The 17,780-nt window shown below is 39.9% G+C and overlaps 1 protein-coding gene across 2 annotated transcripts in view; it reads right to left on the bottom strand.

The window, feature by feature from the left end:
* Positions 1-17,780, bottom strand: part of XRN1 (5'-3' exoribonuclease 1) — a 123,361-nt gene that overhangs the window by 29,564 nt on the left and 76,017 nt on the right. The window contains exons 23-34 of one of the 2 annotated variants that reach the window (XM_089672571.1): positions 15,334-15,432; positions 11,339-11,454; positions 8,698-8,844; positions 4,354-4,443; positions 4,141-4,276; positions 3,713-3,769; positions 3,352-3,484; positions 3,089-3,158; positions 2,771-2,996; positions 1,216-1,296; positions 716-802; positions 520-631 (exon numbers count right to left, since the gene is read on the bottom strand). In XM_089672571.1, coding sequence (XP_089528697.1) covers positions 520-631; positions 716-802; positions 1,216-1,296; positions 2,771-2,996; positions 3,089-3,158; positions 3,352-3,484; positions 3,713-3,769; positions 4,141-4,276; positions 4,354-4,443; positions 8,698-8,844; positions 11,339-11,454; positions 15,334-15,432 — 1,354 coding nt within the window. The remainder of the gene's footprint in view (positions 1-519; positions 632-715; positions 803-1,215; positions 1,297-2,770; positions 2,997-3,088; positions 3,159-3,351; positions 3,485-3,712; positions 3,770-4,140; positions 4,277-4,353; positions 4,444-8,697; positions 8,845-11,338; positions 11,455-15,333; positions 15,433-17,780) is intronic. The other variant, XM_089672572.1, reaches the window with a different exon arrangement.

Genomic DNA, 17,780 nt, shown 5'->3' with positions numbered 1-17,780 from the left:
TAGCCTAGGCTCATAGGAAGTGAGGTGAACAATACAAGCTGTCATTCAAAGCAGAAGAGCAGAACCATCTTGAAGGAGGGGAGGACTTTCTGTGAAGGACAGCAGAGCATTGTAGGTGAATACTGTAGAGCTGCTTTTTTACATTTACTACTTCTGGACATTCTTTCTCCATTTATTTTAAAGCGTTCTTCTTTAAACGCCAGTTCACACCACAAAAATGCATTCTGGATATGGTATTGCTTTCAGTTCACACCACACTCTATTATGGGGCAGTTTTGATGCAGTTTGCTATGCTCCAGTATGGTTCTATGCAGAAAAAAATGCAGCATGTTCTATTTTTTTTTCCGCACCGGAAACTGACGGGAACTGACTGCACTGGTGTGAACTAGGGCCATTGGAATACATGGAAAATACCATGCATGCATTTTTGATGAAGAAAAACAACACACTGGACTGCATCGAATGTGAACTAGTCCTAAGTCTGTATATAGTGCAATGAAGTAACAGTTTAATAAATACCTTTTCGTGTGGAATCCGGCTTCTTTTGCTGGCTTTTTGAGGTATTTTCACCAGAACCTGGTTTGTGAAACTGATGGGCATTTTGGCCAAAGTTCTTTTCCTGAGGTAGACACTAAAACATATTTACACAAGAACATTTAAAAGGGATAAAGAGTTAAAGGGCACCAAACTGCATGCTACACTTCTGTCAATGTACCTTGTCATTCACATTTTGTGGCACTTGTGTTTTCCCAGAGGCTTGCAACATCTGCCACACATTGCTGAACTCATCATCTTGTTTATGCTGAAAATGAACACATTATACGCAAGTTATGTTCTGCAACAAAATAAAAACTCACAAAGTTTATAAACGTGTACTTGTGGCATGGAAAATGTTAATTTGATTTCTAATCAAACATATACAATGCCTAAATTTAACACTGTCATTGGAAGTATGCATTACATGAAATATTTAACAGCAGGCTAGATTATTTTAAAAAAAAGTTATGTGAACTTAAAGCAGCCAGACTGCCACTATGGTCAGCCTGGCTACACGAACCAAAGCTGATGTTTGGTTGCTTACAGCAGTGGTTTACAGCACAACAGTGCTCTTTGCATATTTTGAAAAAATATACCCCAAGTACTAGTAAGAAAAAACAGATCACAGAGGAAGATCACGTGAAAATTATGTCTTGCGTGTTCAATAAACTGGATTACCTTCTGCTTCTGATTTCCTGGTGAATAACCTTTGTGTGGTGAACTGGTATTTCCCTGATATTGCTGCTTTCCACTAGGTTGCTAAATTACATAGACAAAAAAAAGTAAATGTTATTAAAATATATTTCAAAATGAACAAAACACACTCTGTCCCATTATAATGATGGATGGCTCTTTTCTGATTACTGATCAACATGTAAAGTATATTTGGGCTAGGTACAAGTGTACATATATAGCATTTAGCAGGAGACATACCTTTATGTGCTTCATTTGGCAAAATGCATGCACCACACTTTATGTAAATTTCTATATATTCATAAGATGTGGCTCATAAATTGCTGCTCTTGCAATAGTATTGTGACATTTTAGACATAGTTGTTACAGTTGTATTAGTATGAAGGCTGAATAATTAATGTTGCAGAAGTGTTTTTGTGTCTGCCAGCCCCCAATGTGTCTAGTCTGGTGCTCCAGAACTGATCTCTAGACAAATTTATTTTTAAAAGGGGCACAACATCTGCAAAGTTTTTATTGCTGTATTCTCATTAAAGGGCATTTCTGCTCATGTCTAAAGCAGTCCACCTCTCCAACAGAGGCACAAAAGATAAATAAAATCTAAAAATAAATATTTGAAAGTACAGTAAAGAAGGGTTAGATACACCGTCCGGTATGTACTGCTTAAAACCAGTACATGGGTGGCACTGAATCCCCAGAAAGGGCACAGTTCCAGGAAAAAAGTGGAGTAGATAAGATTGTTGAGTATTTGCACTAAGCAATCAGATTGCAAATACAGAAGAGTCTTAGAAGCCTTTAATGCTGAAAATAGAAAAAAAGCGAAGGAGCACCACATTTGCAAGTTAGTTTATTGTATATTTTATTGGAAACCATTTTTTTTTAGTACTGTTAGTATTGATTTAAGCCCTGATGAAGGGGGCATCCGCAAGCCCAAATAATGCGTTGGCTATGCCTGTGGAATTTAAGTGGAATATTTAAAGTAATAAATAAGTTTTAGACTCATTTTTGAGTGTGGTGCTCCTTTTACTTCAGATTTATACTGCTGTCTTTGTCCTAACTGTGGGGAATTCCCCTCACTTCGGGTATCAGTGGCGGAGCGACAGTATGTTACCAGAAGTGGAATGAAGGAAATATTCATTCTACTACACACATAAAAGAACCCTAAAACGCTTCACTATCTACAACAAAACAAAAATATTTTTTTTTAGATGGAGCTAGGTTTTAAATGTGCTTTCTGTATACTAACATTTTTGCAAGACAGATGAGGTTTACTTTTCTTTAAGTAAATGTCCTTCTATAGTTGATGGGAGTGACATTTTGCTGGAAGGAGAACTGTCATGAATGAAATTCATAGGCTGCCATTGCTGACCTGTTTCTGAAAACACTACTTTCTTCAGAGGAGTTAGAATTCTACATCTACACACGTATTCCAGCTCAGTAACTCGGAAGGAGTTAAAGTCAGAGGAACAGCAGCACAATTAGGCAACTAGCATTTTCAGAAGGAAACCAGCGATGTCATCTATCTAGTCATCAATGATCTTACCCGTGTGGGAACAAAGAGGGAACGAGGAGAATGGTTGAGGGCACCCAGCTGTCCTTTTTGTGATCCTCCAGCATATAATTCAGAAGAATAAGAAGCATGGTGATTAGTGGACGATTGCGGTTTTACTGTAGCGGTTAACTTCTGCCCTCCATTTTCTGTGCGAACACCATGAGAAAGGTTAATTAAGGCACTGGTTGGCATACGATAACCTTTAGACTGGGAACATCTGTAAGGACAAATGACATTGGACCATAAATGAATAAAGGAACATTGCATTCACAATGCAAAAGTATTAAAAAAATGTTGGTACATCAATACCTTATAATCAAGCCTCCAGGAAATTCTTCATCAAATAATACTTCAAGCAGGACATCTGCATCTCTTTCAGCTGCAAGTATATGAAATTGTAAAATATAATACCCTACATCTAGCAATGGCTATACAATACTGGTGAGTAGCATCAAGAGGATTTGGATTTTCTGCTTAGGATTCAATCCAAACTGGATTTAACTGTATGAACACAGACATCACACAAAACAACAGACAGCATATAACAGTTAGATTTACAATGTCCTACTTACCTCCTTTAATGCCAATAACAGTGCCCCTAAGTCCCACTGGAACAGAAAAGCTGTCCCGCACATTGACAATGCGGTCAAAAAGTCGAAACTCGGCATCTCTGTCTGGAAAAATCCCATGCTGCTGTTCAAGAGGCTGCCAACAGGAACAACAGCACTAAGCATCAAATGGCATAAAACATCTAACAATATGTATCTAAATATAAATAAATTATTTTCACAAATACAAAGAAATGCTAAGAGTTTTGGTAGTAATTTGTTTTGCGTTTTACTAGGTGTTTAAGGTTTGAAGTGAAGTTAAAAACTGTAGCCTGCATCTGATTAAATGTACAATAACATTGCTCTGAGACAGAGAATAGCTTACCCGAAACAATAAATGTGGTTTCACAGTCACTCGAACCTTTTTATTGCTCTTCTTGGTCTGAAAGAGAATTAAAAAATGTGTTACAGCTCCTATTACAGCTGTGTTACAGTTCCTATGAAAAGTATTCCCCTCCCATGGAAGATTTTATTTTTTACCAGTGCCACCCATCAAACACTGAATTGAAGCCAAACTACAAGCAAATCCCAAAAGACTGAGGACGTCCTGTAAATGCAGGGTGTTGTAGGCCCAACTAAACTGCAAGGATGCAAAGAGTGGCCCCAATATCATCATGTTATTGCTCTCTGCCTCACTGAATACTTTTTATAGGAACTGTAAATCACAAAACAATGGACTTGCTCTGACCAGCTGAAATATTAATTTCATGAAACAATCGGAGATCTGTTGTTTCCAAGCATGTTTAGTCCTACCTTACAATTTGCAACCTCCTCTTCAATTTTCTCCACAATGGCAGAATCTAGAATTTGCAAATCACATGACGACCGGGAGAGCATGCTGACAGGATGAGCCTTTAGCCAGGAGACAATCTCCTGAACTTTCTCTGCACTATGCACAAAAAAGCATGTGTTACACTTCAAGGAAGGTAGATTTTAACTGCAGCTCATACACTTTATTTTACTAACCCATTTTCATCCTCTCCTGGCCAGATATCATCCTCATAGAATATATCATCTTGGCTGTTTTTTGAAATGTATGTAAACAATTCAGGATACCTGGGGGGAAAAAGGATACTATCAGTCCACATGGAGAAACAAAATCAATTCTAAAAGTCTAGATCTAAAAATTGCTGCACCACAGATACATCTGTGAAACAGCCTAAAAGTATTAAAAAGTTATAAGGGTGCCCTGAAATGCCTTGAAAAGTGACCCTCTTTCCCCAAAGTGTCAAACCTAACCAAACTGTTTGCAGACAAAGTTAAACCTAACCATTTTTTTTTTAAATCTCCCAGGTATTATAGAAATATTATAGTTTAGAAAAAGCAACAGGTAAAGTGGGAACCTCCCTGCTGCTGTGGAAGAAAGACTACACAAACACAGAGCCACAGAGAACATTAGTAGGGTTAATCCCAAAGAAATGTCCCCATTTAGCTCAAATACGAGAAAAATTGGCAGTTGAAGAGTGGAAATTTAAAGTTTCAAACCTACTATTAAAGTTGAACTCCAGGTTTATATTGACTGTAAATAGTGTGGGCCAAGCTGGCCCAAAATAACTATTTCCTTGACAAATACGTGCGCCTGCTGGAAGCGATGCATAAACTTTATTTAATAACAGGTAATGCAGTATACAGCACTGTGTTCCTGCAGCAGGACAGGGACCTCCGTTCTGTTCCAAGAACAAAATTGAGTCAGACTGAGATTGTGACATCATCTGTGCCTCTCCCCACCTCAGCCAATCCGAGGAAGCCTTGTATTCCTTCATAAAATACAAGGCTTCCTGTGAATGGCTGAGCAGCACTCGGCCCGACTCAACTTTGTTCCAGGAATGACTCAGGAGTGCCTGTCCCACTGCCAGATGACGACATTGTACATGGATGCTGATCCTAAATACAGTTTTGTACAGCTCTCCCAGTGGACATATCCGTTAGTCAAGGAAGTAGTTTGTTTGGGAAGGTCATCGTAAACCTGAAGTTTAAACTTTAGGCTGTGGGTGGTTCTGTCTTCCTGCCCAAAATACTTCAACTGCAAAACTGAAGGAGCCATGGGAAAAATTGTTGGTTTGACAGTGGCTGCACAAAATCAGATACTGCCACTGTTCAGGTTTTCTGACTGCTGCTGGCGACAGCTGTCAGAATACAACAACCCAACAGAAGGGATTCATCCAACCACACGGTTAGCGTGGATGGAGAAATCTGTTACATTTCGTACTGAAAAAAGAAACAAATTAATAGTGTATGGCCTGATTTACAGAGGCAGATGCTATGTCATCTTTAGCAGATAACGTACAGGTAACAGCAGAACAGAATGGACATGCATGTTTTACAATAGTGTACATAGCTCAGGGAGAGTAATCCTTATAAGTACCATCATCCCTATTACAAAAATCAAAGAAAGTACACAAACATTGGACTTTTATGTCATTAAAAGTTTACTGAACAAGAACAATAATGCTCCCTCTACAGCTGACCCATTCTGCCATATGTCACATAATGTGAGCTCTAAAATGCCTACAAATACAGTGACTGTCAAAACAGATAATGATCCTTGCCTATATTGAGAATCTCTGGATTTTCATGTATCTGAAATCTTTCCTTAGGAAATATAATGGAAGGATGGGGCAATTGTAGAGGGAGCATTGTTGTTAAAGGATATGAATGTGCAGGCCAGCCTTATATATTATAAGGAAAACCTTTTAAAGGCCAAGTTCCCCTCTAGCACCATGTTACATCTGTATTTTGAGTGCAACATGGTGCAAACAACCCCACACCCACACCCTCACACCAGGGTTCTTCTCCCTCGCAGCACCTGTCACTTTTAAATTGTGAGATAGAGATCTGTGAGATGAACTACAAGTCCCATCTTCCACAGTGAGAGAGAGACGTGTAGCTCTCAATGTACTTTGAGTGCTGTAATCCATGCATTTGTAGTCCACTGATACGTCCTCCAGCTCAAGGAGGTGGAGGAGTGGGCAAAGAGCTGAAGGAAGAGTTTGCAGAAGCCTGACGTTGCACCATGAGTGCAATAGTTTGCAGGCTCCTGTAAAAAATACTTTTTTTTTCCTGAAAAAAAAAAATACAAATTTTTTTTTAAAGGTGAACTTAGGCTTTAATGAAAAAATATAAATATATGAAATGTTAATATATCTGTATTGCATTGGCAACTGGAAAAAGTCCCACCTTTCTGCATTTTCTATCAGATTTTATTTTTGAAAATGTTTCCCTTTTTCAATATCAAACATACACAAAAAGTACACAACAAACAACAAAAACCAAAACCAAAATTCCTTACCCCCTTTTTTCTGCCCTCTCCTCTCCCTCTTTAATTCCCTTACTAGTCAGTTGATCTGATAAAACGTTAACATCAGCAACACGTTTAATTCATTATTATTTAGTATTCCAAAAGTATTCCAGGGCCATCGATACACTATGTAGAAAAATTGGGAAAGACAGGCCAGCCTATTCTACAAGAACTACCTCTCTGAGAGCGTAAACTAGGTGCATGGAGCATCTATCCATTTTTGGATCCAGTCCCCAAGTGTAGGAGGGTTGGGTGAGACCAGTGGGAAATTAGCTTACGAGCCATAAAAAGTGATCTCATAATGGTGACTACCTGATTGTATTCTACATTGTTAGGGTTTATATACCCTAGGAGACATAGAATGGGATCTGGAGTCAACACAGTATTATAATAAACAGAGTTTATCATATCTATCACATCCTGCCAGTACCAGTGTAGTTTTGGGCACCTCCAAAACAAATGAATAAAGGAGCCAGAAGATTCAGTACATCTTGTGCATTCAGCGTTTGCCTTCCTGCCTATCCTGTGTAGCACTTCTGGGGATCGGTAAGACCTATGTAGGATAAAGAGTTGAGTGACTCTGAGTTGGAGACAATGAAACCAACTGAACATTCTTTATTATTTGATCCCATATGTCTCCTACAGCCATATCAACATCCATCTCCATCCCTGATGAAGTCACGTGGTTCGTGACAATACGCATGGGGAAGAGCCAGGTGATGTCAGAGCTGGAACACTGCTAGCACGGTCAGAGACACTGCATAGTGTATTACAGCTTTTGTCACACTGCGTTTTTTTTACTACTGTAACATGCGAGTGCATTTTTTAATAGACTAAGGTTTTAACAAACATGCTGCAGTATGGTCACTTTATATGGTTGTGAGTTCTACCCACAGAGCCAGGTATACTGCTAAAGGGTTTAATTGGAGGATACAGAGACCATATATGAGAGGCGGATTACCCACAGAGGAGAGGATACTATTTTACCCCCATTAGGAAGGGAGATGCCTGCTTGACCTGCTTTACATACAAGTCTATACATGAAGGTGAGGGTCCACCTATTTAATATGGTCACCGTGGTGATGCACATCATTTAAAGATTTACAGCACCGGGAGGCTTATTCTCCAGTAGGAATACTCTCTTCCCACTAACATTTGTGAATTTTTTCTTTTCCCCTTTGGACTTAAATTGTTGAGTTTTTCACATTTTTGGATTTATTTGTATGTTATGCTTCAGTTTCATTCAGCAGCGCAACACTACACACTGGTTTGACATCTCCAAATTTCTGCCTACATGGGATAAGAAATCTAAGAAGTGAGTTATATAGCAATTGCATGTAGACGTTAGAAAAAGGGCCCTTGTATTATTAGCTTGGAATACACTGTCCAAAGTGGGGGTTAAGAAAAAAAAAAAAAAGGTGTTAGGGGCCAAACTAATGGAATTTCAAAGCATGTCTTAATTGTAGGTATTGGAAGAACCACCTTCAATTCCGACTGTAGTCCATACAAAGCTGCTAATGTTTTCAGCAATCTGTCGGCGTACAACTGCATCAGAGTAACAATCCCAGCACGTTCCCACCTGGACAAACCTTCCAGCTGGGACATTTCAGGGAGTGCTCTATTTGACCATAATAGTGTAAATCTGGTGTGACCCTGAGATACCCAGAGTTTTTTTTAATGGATTGTCAGATGGTATAGATCAGGTACAATGCAGGATAAGTATACTGATTAAAGGGTGGAATAGAAGAGTCCAAAGCCGATAAAGGGCTGCCATTGTGAAATAGAGAACTAAGTATATTATAGGAAGATACATGCAGACCACTTTTTTACCCAGCCTGCAAGATGTTGAAGTTGAGCTGCAGTGCATCTTCTTTCAACACATGCACATTTTAATGTGTGCTTTCCACAGGTAGGCCAATTCTGATCTGTGAAGCAACAGCCCTGAAAGTTTGCACTGCTAAAAGATATTAGAAGATACAATGATGGATGAAGATATTTACTAACTTCCTTACCTCTCTATATATTCACCCAGAAGTTGTTCCACAGCAGAAGAATATGTCCATTCAGTTCCAACTTTCTTGGTATAGCCTGGAACCTCTTCATTCTTTTTAATGAATTTTAAATTCAAGCCTACATTTGCTTTTTGCTCTCCATGGGGACTAGAAGACAGGACACAAGGCTGAATAAAGTGAGCATGTCAATGAATTTCATAGCATTTCTCCTTAAAATTAGCAGTGCAGTGCCTGTGCATTGAGTGTCATAGTTGTATATCATCCAAGGTTCGGCAGACTAACTGCTAGTCTCACCGCATTGGAGTGAGATTTGGTGCTCATTGTTCCCCTTTTTGGATAGGAAACTGTATCTTTGGATCTGCAGTGCAGATCCACTTCTGCTTCATCCATTCTGTGGATCTGCATTTCCTCCACCTCTCCAGCTGTTTTTTGATTATTCTCCCATCATCAGGGAGGCAACTGTGACATGAGGAAGAAAAGCCCTGCATCTACCAAGATGGCTGCCTCTACACGGAGAGGCAGTACAGAACTGCATTTGTCAACCAGGGTTTTGTGGACCCCTAGGGTTCCTCCAGAGTTTGCTAGGGGTTCCTTGAACTGTGACCATTTAGTGATGACTGCATAGTTCTGCAGCATATGCTACTCACCAGAGCCAGCAGAGTGACACCAATGGTCTTCTTAGCTCTTTGTAAGGGTGGCACTATGATCATTAATGTAAGGGTGGAATTCTTCTCACTGACCACCAATTTAAGGAGCGTTCTTTCCAATGACTGCCAATATAAAGTATATTCTTCCCGCTGATCACCAATGTAGGGAGCATTCTCCACCATGACCATCAATGTAAGGGACATTCTTCCCACTGACCACCAAGGTAAGGAGCATTATTTTAACTGACCCTCAATAAATTGGTTTTAACAGAAAAGAAAAACAGCAGAATTTACCTAAAAAATATCTTAAGGGTTTCTCTGGGACAAAAAAAATTGAAAAAGGCTGGTGTAAAACAATCTATGATAAGTCAGTAATGGGGGAACGATCAGCTACAGGGAGCCTATAGACCAGTTGTCTCCAAACTGCAGCCTGAGGGCCAGATGCGGTCCTTTGCTAGCCTTTATCTGACCCTTAGAGCACTTTTCTTCCCAATGATATGAGGCACTATTCCTCCCACTGACACCAACAGTTGGGTAAAATTCCTGTCACTGGTACTAATGATGGGGCATTATTTCCCAACTTGTATCAATGGTGGGGCACTATTCCTCCCACTAGTACCAATGATGGGGCACCATTCGTCCCATTAGTGTAAATGATGAGGCACTATTCCTTCCACTAGTATCAATGATGGGACACTATTCCTCCCACTGACACCAAAAATGGGGCACCATGTCTTCCACTTATACCAATGATGGGGTACTATCCCTCCCACTAGTATCAATGACAGGGCACAACTCCTCCTCCTACTGACCACCAACACTGAGGCCATGTTTGTTTTGACAGATGCTGGGTCCAAGACATTTTCTACCCCCACTGGGCACAAACCCCCCCCCCAAAGTCTGAAGGACAGTAAACTTGCCTTTTGTTTGAAAAGTTTGGACACCCCTGGTTTAAAATATAACTAAACATGAAATTTTATTTTTACTTTTGGACATTGTGGAGATTAGAAAACTTGCTAAGTTTATATTGTTGTCTATGTCAAGGAAATTCACCCTCTCAGTTTGTCATGTTTACCATTACCACTGAAAGTTAAATAAATGAAAAACTTGAATTCTGGGTTGTTATTGCTGAGAAAACTTGCAATGTGGATCCTAGTTTTGGTGACCCTGGTGACAGCCAAGGATGTCCTCACTTTGTAGATATTTCCTCTCACTTCCTGTTTTGACTATGGGAGAGGAAGTAGATGTAAATCTCCCCAATGGCACACATATGGAAAAAATTAAACCAACAGGGCCTATATCCCTCCCTTAGTCTTATCTAAAATGAAAGTTTTGTCTTTAGTTCTACTTTAAGATTTTTCCATCTGAAATTCATCAGCGAATGTTAAAGGCACATTCTGTGCTGCCTGGGTGTGCAGGCAGCCATAAAACTACACTTTCTATCAGCACTGGCATGAGAGAGGTGAGGCGAGTGTTTCCCATGTAGGAATCAAAATCAGTATGTTGTCTTGTAGTCTAGCCACAAACTTCACACGCAGGGCTGACAATGTTGCATTCTATTTCAATGCATTGTTGACAGCACTGTGGGCCAATGAAATGAAGTTTGGTACAGCCTGCATTTCCTGCCAGGATCACCAGGTATCTTTTACAATGAATAGTGGTCTGACAAAAAAAAATAACAGGGGCAATGTACGCATGTCAGCAAGCTCTGGTATGTTTAGAGTTTTGATTTTTTTACCACACTTACAGTTTAAAGATGAGAACAAATGTACATCATACAAACTGAGCTAACACCCCTATATCTACTGTGTCTTCTCGTAAACACAAACAAAAACATAAGCTGCTATATATAAACTAGCAAAATGTAAGTGTTATTAAGGTGAGCTGTAAGTGAAAGCAAAACATTATCAGATAACAGTGAAGTTAATGTCGTACTTAAGAACACAAATGAATAATAGAAAAAAAAATCAATTTTTGTGATTATATTAACTTACTTTCGCTTGGAGCCTCTGCCAATAAAAATGCTTCCTGTAAACCTGGAAACAAGGTATCCATTCACTCCAAGACGACTTGCCAAAACATATCCAGGGTTATATTTTACAGCAAATTTCTAAACAAAAGGCAAACAACATTTAAAAAAAAAAATCAATATATGAGACAACCTAGCAAAATAAAAACTAAAAAAACTACCCACCTATATGATTTTTAAAGTTGAAAGGCCCCAGAGGGTTAATTTCAAATTGTTACACACTAATCTGGGTAAAAATCCCCTGGCTATGAAGACGGAACAGGAAGATATTTTCCCTCCTATATTTTGGTCTTGCCAGCAATTAACAATAGACTAATTCAACTGTATGTTATTAATCAAACATACTTGTTTCCAGTTCCGTGGCATAAAATGGGACATACAGCCACCCAAAACTTTGTAATGATGTACTGAATCCCAGGCAGATTGGCTGGATCATACTAGAATATGTCTAAGAAACATTTATGGCGTGCAAAGCCAAAGCTATTAAATGATTGAGTCCATTCTACCCTATAGCAACCCAGTTTAAGTCATTAATCAATCAGATTATTCCTTAAAGTGGGACTAAACACTCTCAATCAACATGAACTATTTTTAATTCTTATGCTGATAGCAATAATAAATAGGAAGGTATAATATATTTTCTCATTTTAACTTTTTTTTTTTTTTTAATTCTTACATTTCTTTGGTTGCTTTCTTGGTTTCTAGCCTAGGCCAAAGTGATATCATACATCCCATGAGTCTTCATTGACTTTTTCTGTCATCTGGAGGAACAGAGGAGGGGCTTTCTTCCCTAAGTATGCCCTGCTGCTTCCATACTAGAGCTAGGTGCAGATGGATTCCAGGAAGTAAATGCTACATGAATCAAATTTCCTTACTGAAGATTGCTGTGGCTAGAAATGCAATGGGGTGTTTTTCAAAGTGATTTCTCAACATAATCAAGCTCTCCCTAGACCTCCTACATTGAAGCAAAATACATTCTGGCCTCCTGTGGAATCCCTAATCACAGTAGAACCAAAAAAACTATGTCCTTTGAAGGCCAAGCAAGTCAGATGGACTTTGGACAAGCATCAACATCGCACCTGTGTAAGCTTGCGCTCTGCACATCTATATGGACATCAGACCCTTGCAGAACATAAGCTTAAACCATTACAATTGAAGCCTAAAGTTCCAGATATTTCTTATAAGCCTCAATTAAATAGGGGTTTACCTGGTGGTGGAAGAGATTGTTTTGAGGAATCTGACCCAATCTGTCACATTTGACAGATTAAAGGTACTGCCAACACATGATGAACCAGCCAGTTCAAACAGGGACTTAGTGAAGGATTGCAGTTGCCAGGCAGTAGAATTCCTAAAAGATAAGCAGACCTTTTACCAGTCTTGTAGGTTTCCTGTTAAGGTGGGTCACTGGAAGATTCACAGTGAGAATAGACCACTGTTTAATAAATTCCCTCTCAAGGAGGAACAGCTCCAAAACTCTCTCAGGTGGGGTCCAGCACCCTTTAGGGTTCTTCCAGTTCACAGAGGAATACCTTGAATAGCGGGTGTGACCTTCCTCACTGCATCAGGCCACCCACTAAGCATGGGACCTGGAAGCAAGTGGAGATTACTGAAGTACCAGTGTCTACATCAGCGATTTCCAGCTTCCAAGGGCATTAGCCAGGTAAGGTATATATATATATAGTTACATAGATCTAAGCTGGACCAATGTAACTATGTAAATATACACCATGCCTGGAGCTCTTGTTTATCCATATTCCCCTCTAAACAACGTCCAATATGCAGAACCTTTTTTACTCATGTCCAATTTTTGCCGCAGCATGCAATACTAGTGGACCAACTTACCTTTCGCCTGTGGGCGCTAGAGTTCCAGTCTACCCCTAGGTTCAGAGAAAAGGTCATGGCAGTTGTAGAATTTCAGAGGGCCAGTTCACACTACATGCGTTTCAGTTGCTTTTTTTCTGCATCCAAAATGCACAGAAAGTAGGTTATATGGTTGTCGATGTCATAGTTCACATCAGTGCTTGCAGTTCCAGTGTGTTCCAGTTGCAGAACAAAAAGCAGAACATGTTGCATTTTTTCTGCACCGAACTGAACTGGAACGTGGCAAAACGCATCAAAAATGCACCGGAACGCACATGTCCCTATTTAAATTGAAGAAAAAGAGAGGGGAAAAAAAACTGGAGTGCATAAAAAATGCACTGGAACGCATCAAAACCACGCATGCAAAAACGCATCCAGAACGTATCTGGACTGCATTTCTATAGTGTGAACCGGCCCTAAAAGACCCAAGGCTGGAGGCAGAAGCCTGATCCTCCAAATGCAGGGTAGTGTGCACTTCATCAATAAGGTCTGAAACAACCCCTTAAAATTCTGCAGTGATGGCAGGAAACTACGAAGGTCAGTCTCTTCAGGTATAGACTGTAAACTGGAGTTCGAGATTGTCAAAGCAAAGGTAGCATGGCCTGCTCTAGGCTAGGACCCCACCTGTCAGGGTGATTGCTGCTGCGGGACTGCACCTGTTTCTGCAGCCACAAGCACCTGCACAGAAAAACACGCTGCCGCTCAGGAAATCCGTGGGGGTACCATTATTCCTAATGGAACACCCACTCACTGGAAACCGCAGCACAGCTTCCTGCACTGGGAACCACACTGCACTTGCATTTTCAAAAATGGTGCAGGGACTTTTTCCCTGCATTTTCAGGAGGCAAAGCAGCCCTCAAATGAATGGTCTGCCATTCCTGCGAAAAACGCAGCTCGCAGAGCAGCACAAGTATGAACTTAGCCGAAGGCATCGGGAAGCTTAGAGATAGACTCTGAAGGTGATGGTGCAGGAGGACGAACGTCTATGCTCAGTTTCCCCAAGACATTAGGTAAATGTGGCCAAAAAGCCAAAGTGGACATGGATGCCCGTTGATGACAGAGAAAAGGATTCAGCCTCACCTGATGGAGTGGAAGGGTATTGAGATGATTTAGGCTCTATAACTACAGGATTCTAGATTGCAGATATTAGTTCCCTGGGAGGACACCAAGTAACTGCCCCCAGAATCACTAGTGCGAGAGGAATGGACAGGGGGAGTTACACAGAAGATTCCCTGTACAGAGCTCTTAGTCAAATAGTCAGAAGCCAATATTCTCTTAAAAGGATTGAAAGGACAGAAACCTGAACACTGTTATTGCCAAGAGCAAAATTCTGGTCAAGACCCAGCTGAAGGAAGGAGAGGATCTGCCAGATGAATAAACTCCTGGGGTGGAATCCATGAGATTTACACCAAATTAATGCATTCCACAACCATTGATTTACCTTGCGGGAAGAAGATGTCCTAGCTTATAGTATTGTAGGAATCACAGACAGAGATTCCCCAGTCTTTTAGAAACTGGGCTTCAACAGCCATGCTGTAAAGTGGGATCGTAAATTAGATCTTGGGACAGAAGATCCTGGCAATATCCATATAGGGTCTGCCAGGACTGTGCCAGGTCGGTGTACCACATTTGCCTGATGTTGATTTGGAGATAAGACTTCTCTGATGGCCAAATCCCCTGCAGTCTAAGTACATGTGCTTGTGTGGATCCTATTGCTCCCTGCATAATGGAGGAGATGTGCCGACAGCACAATTCCTAACATCTAGCCCGATTTTTGAGGTGCCAATAGACCTAAACGGTAGGACTGGCCACTTCCAATACAGATAAGGAGCTCGGCTTTTGTATCTAAACACATTTTTAACTAAATTAATAATTACAGTTATTAATAAACCTATTGGGAGCTTCCAATATTTGCTATAAATTCTGTGGAAAACACACAGGAAACTATAAACAAAGCTATGAAAAATAACATGGTTACACATCACATGCAAGAAAAATAGAATACATAACAGCAATCCCTTATCAATAAAAACATACATTAAACTGGAGAGCATTCACCACAAAGTAGCGAGTATTACTAAACTGCAACAAACAACTTACATGCTGATTCTGTATTAAGGCATCTAGCTGCGGTTCACAAGGAATGGTAAATAGAACACGGACTCTGTTCTCACTGAGAACATCAGACGAGTCTTGAACCTATAGAAGCGCAGGCAAATCAAGATATATTTAATGAAGTCATAGCATTAATAAATAAAAAAACAAAATAACTAGTGTTGTACTGAAAATAAAAGATGTGTTAAGCCAAGAAGACATTCATTTGCAAGAATGAAAAACTTGTATATTAGCTAGCACAACATTAAAAATACTGTTACAACAAACATATCATTTATTTATTCTCTATATGTTAAAATCACCTAAAGGATAATCATTATCCAAGCCAAAAAACAAAACAAAAAAAAACAACAATATTTTGGCCATACAGAGAAACACACAGCCACCCTTGTAAGTGAAAACTGCTCCCCCAGGTTATCGATTGAGAACTAAAGTACAAGTATAGGTTTCCTGCAAACTGGCTAAAAAATAAATGTGAAGTACTGGTACACAAAAAAAAATATAATATTCATAAATATAGTGAAAACCCACATAAAATGTTTTTGTAAACCGCTCATGAAATGTTGCATACTACAGATCAACAAACATGCTTATCTCAATATGCTAGCATGCAAGTGCAGAAAAGTAAAGGTTGGCAGCATCCAGGTAAAATACAGATGAAAAAGTTGCAAAAAGCTAAAAAGGGCAGACAAAGAGGTGCACAAAGCCAAGCACTTTGGCTGAATGTTTCAAAAAACTGAGGCATTGAGGAAGTAGGGATCCCAACATATTACCTTAAACAGGTAAAAGGGGAATTTAGCAGATTCCTGCGGGCTTACAAACAACATAGGCTTAATTAGGTACTTCAACCTAAGTCCTGGAACAGTACTGCATTTCCCATCCAATTAAATATCACTGAGAAGTCCATATGAGCTATATTTTAGACCAGTGTAAACAGGCATCCATAAACCGATGGGTGTGCAACTGGAAAAAAATCGATGTTTGATACCCTGTTGGTGGGGCCTCCCTGGCTCTTAAATTAAATACCCAAGCTGATATATAGTCAGCCTTTGATTGGGACCACGCTTAGAATATTGAAGTTAGACAGATGACCTATTCAAGCTGAACATATGCCAGCGCACATGACTCCAATAAGAGGCCAGCCACAATTCAAACCAAAGATGAACAATGGAGCATTTTCTGCTCTTCTCAATGTCAGGAAATTCCAATTACACAATTTCTGAGCTGAGGGTAATTATCGATCCTTTTTTGATATCCAGAACACTTGTGAACCCCAATATCTTTGTGGAGAGTGATGCAAATTTGCCATTTTCGTATGTACACCTGGGGCAAGTTTCTGTTCTTACCCCCACTCACTGAGTTTGAGGCACTCTGGACACAAATCCAATCAGTCATGGGCTCTCCCAATTGTATCACATCCTATCTCATCTTCCAGAACCATATTTGCCAACAAACTTCTCTATATGAGAAAAAGAGTTTGAGAACACTTTTATAAATCAACAATTAAACAGGGTCCTACGGATGATCCACATCTATATTCAGCAGGATCCAGCAAATAGGTTTTAAAATCCTTTTGCATTGTTATAGGGTACCCAAAATTCTTCACAAGCTCCTTCCACAGTGCTTACCCCTTTGTTGGAGATGTCAATAAAGAGAAGGGTCCCTACTACATATCTTTTGGTCCTGCCAAGACATTAGGGGCTTCTGAAACCAGGTAAACACCATTTTTCCAATGGACAGTTATCCACATGACGGATAACCTGGCAGCTTTCCTCCGCCATTTGACACCGTTACCAATGAAACAATACAATCTCTATTTCTACATTTACTGAATGTGGCTAAGATGAGCATCTCACTTTATTGGAAACAAAACATACACCAACAAATAAGCCTCTGGTCCTCAAAGGTCAGCAAAATCAATTAAATGCAAGAATTCATGGCAGTTGCTAGCTATAGGGAAGAACAATTTTGCAAGACATGCACGAGGTACTCCTCTACAAATGGAGAACACAAATGGAGATGGGGCAATGCACTATACAGGCTCACCCAGTAGGGAACACAGTTACTGTAGTACCATGTGATCAAAAGTGGGCAAATGCACGGTGTTTGTGATCTGCATGAGGTGACGTTAGGAATACATTCACACCAGCAGCAGACTGCACACCCAGTGTGTGTTCAATGCACTGCAGAAAACTTGTACGGAACGCGGGTTTCCTGCACTGCGTTCTGGTGTGAAAGGGCATTGACTGCAGTCACTCAACAGTCCAGTCATTAACCAGAAACACCAGAGTGTTCATAATCATGTTTGTGGCTCTCTTGAAGATGATAGAGGAGTGTATGTGGAATCACTTAGAAACACTGCTCTTTTGTAATCCTCTTCTTTGTGTAAATGAAATTGACTGTACTAATATATTTTAATAGAATAATATGTG

The sequence above is a fragment of the Staurois parvus genome, unplaced genomic scaffold (genome assembly GCF_062004578.1).
Source record: "Staurois parvus isolate SC_StPar_1 unplaced genomic scaffold, SC_StPar_1.0 ptg000131l, whole genome shotgun sequence".
In the NCBI taxonomy this organism is placed as follows: Eukaryota; Metazoa; Chordata; class Amphibia; order Anura; family Ranidae; genus Staurois; species Staurois parvus.
The sequence above is the reverse complement of the archived record's forward strand: the minus strand, read 5'-3'. Positions and strand labels throughout refer to the sequence as shown.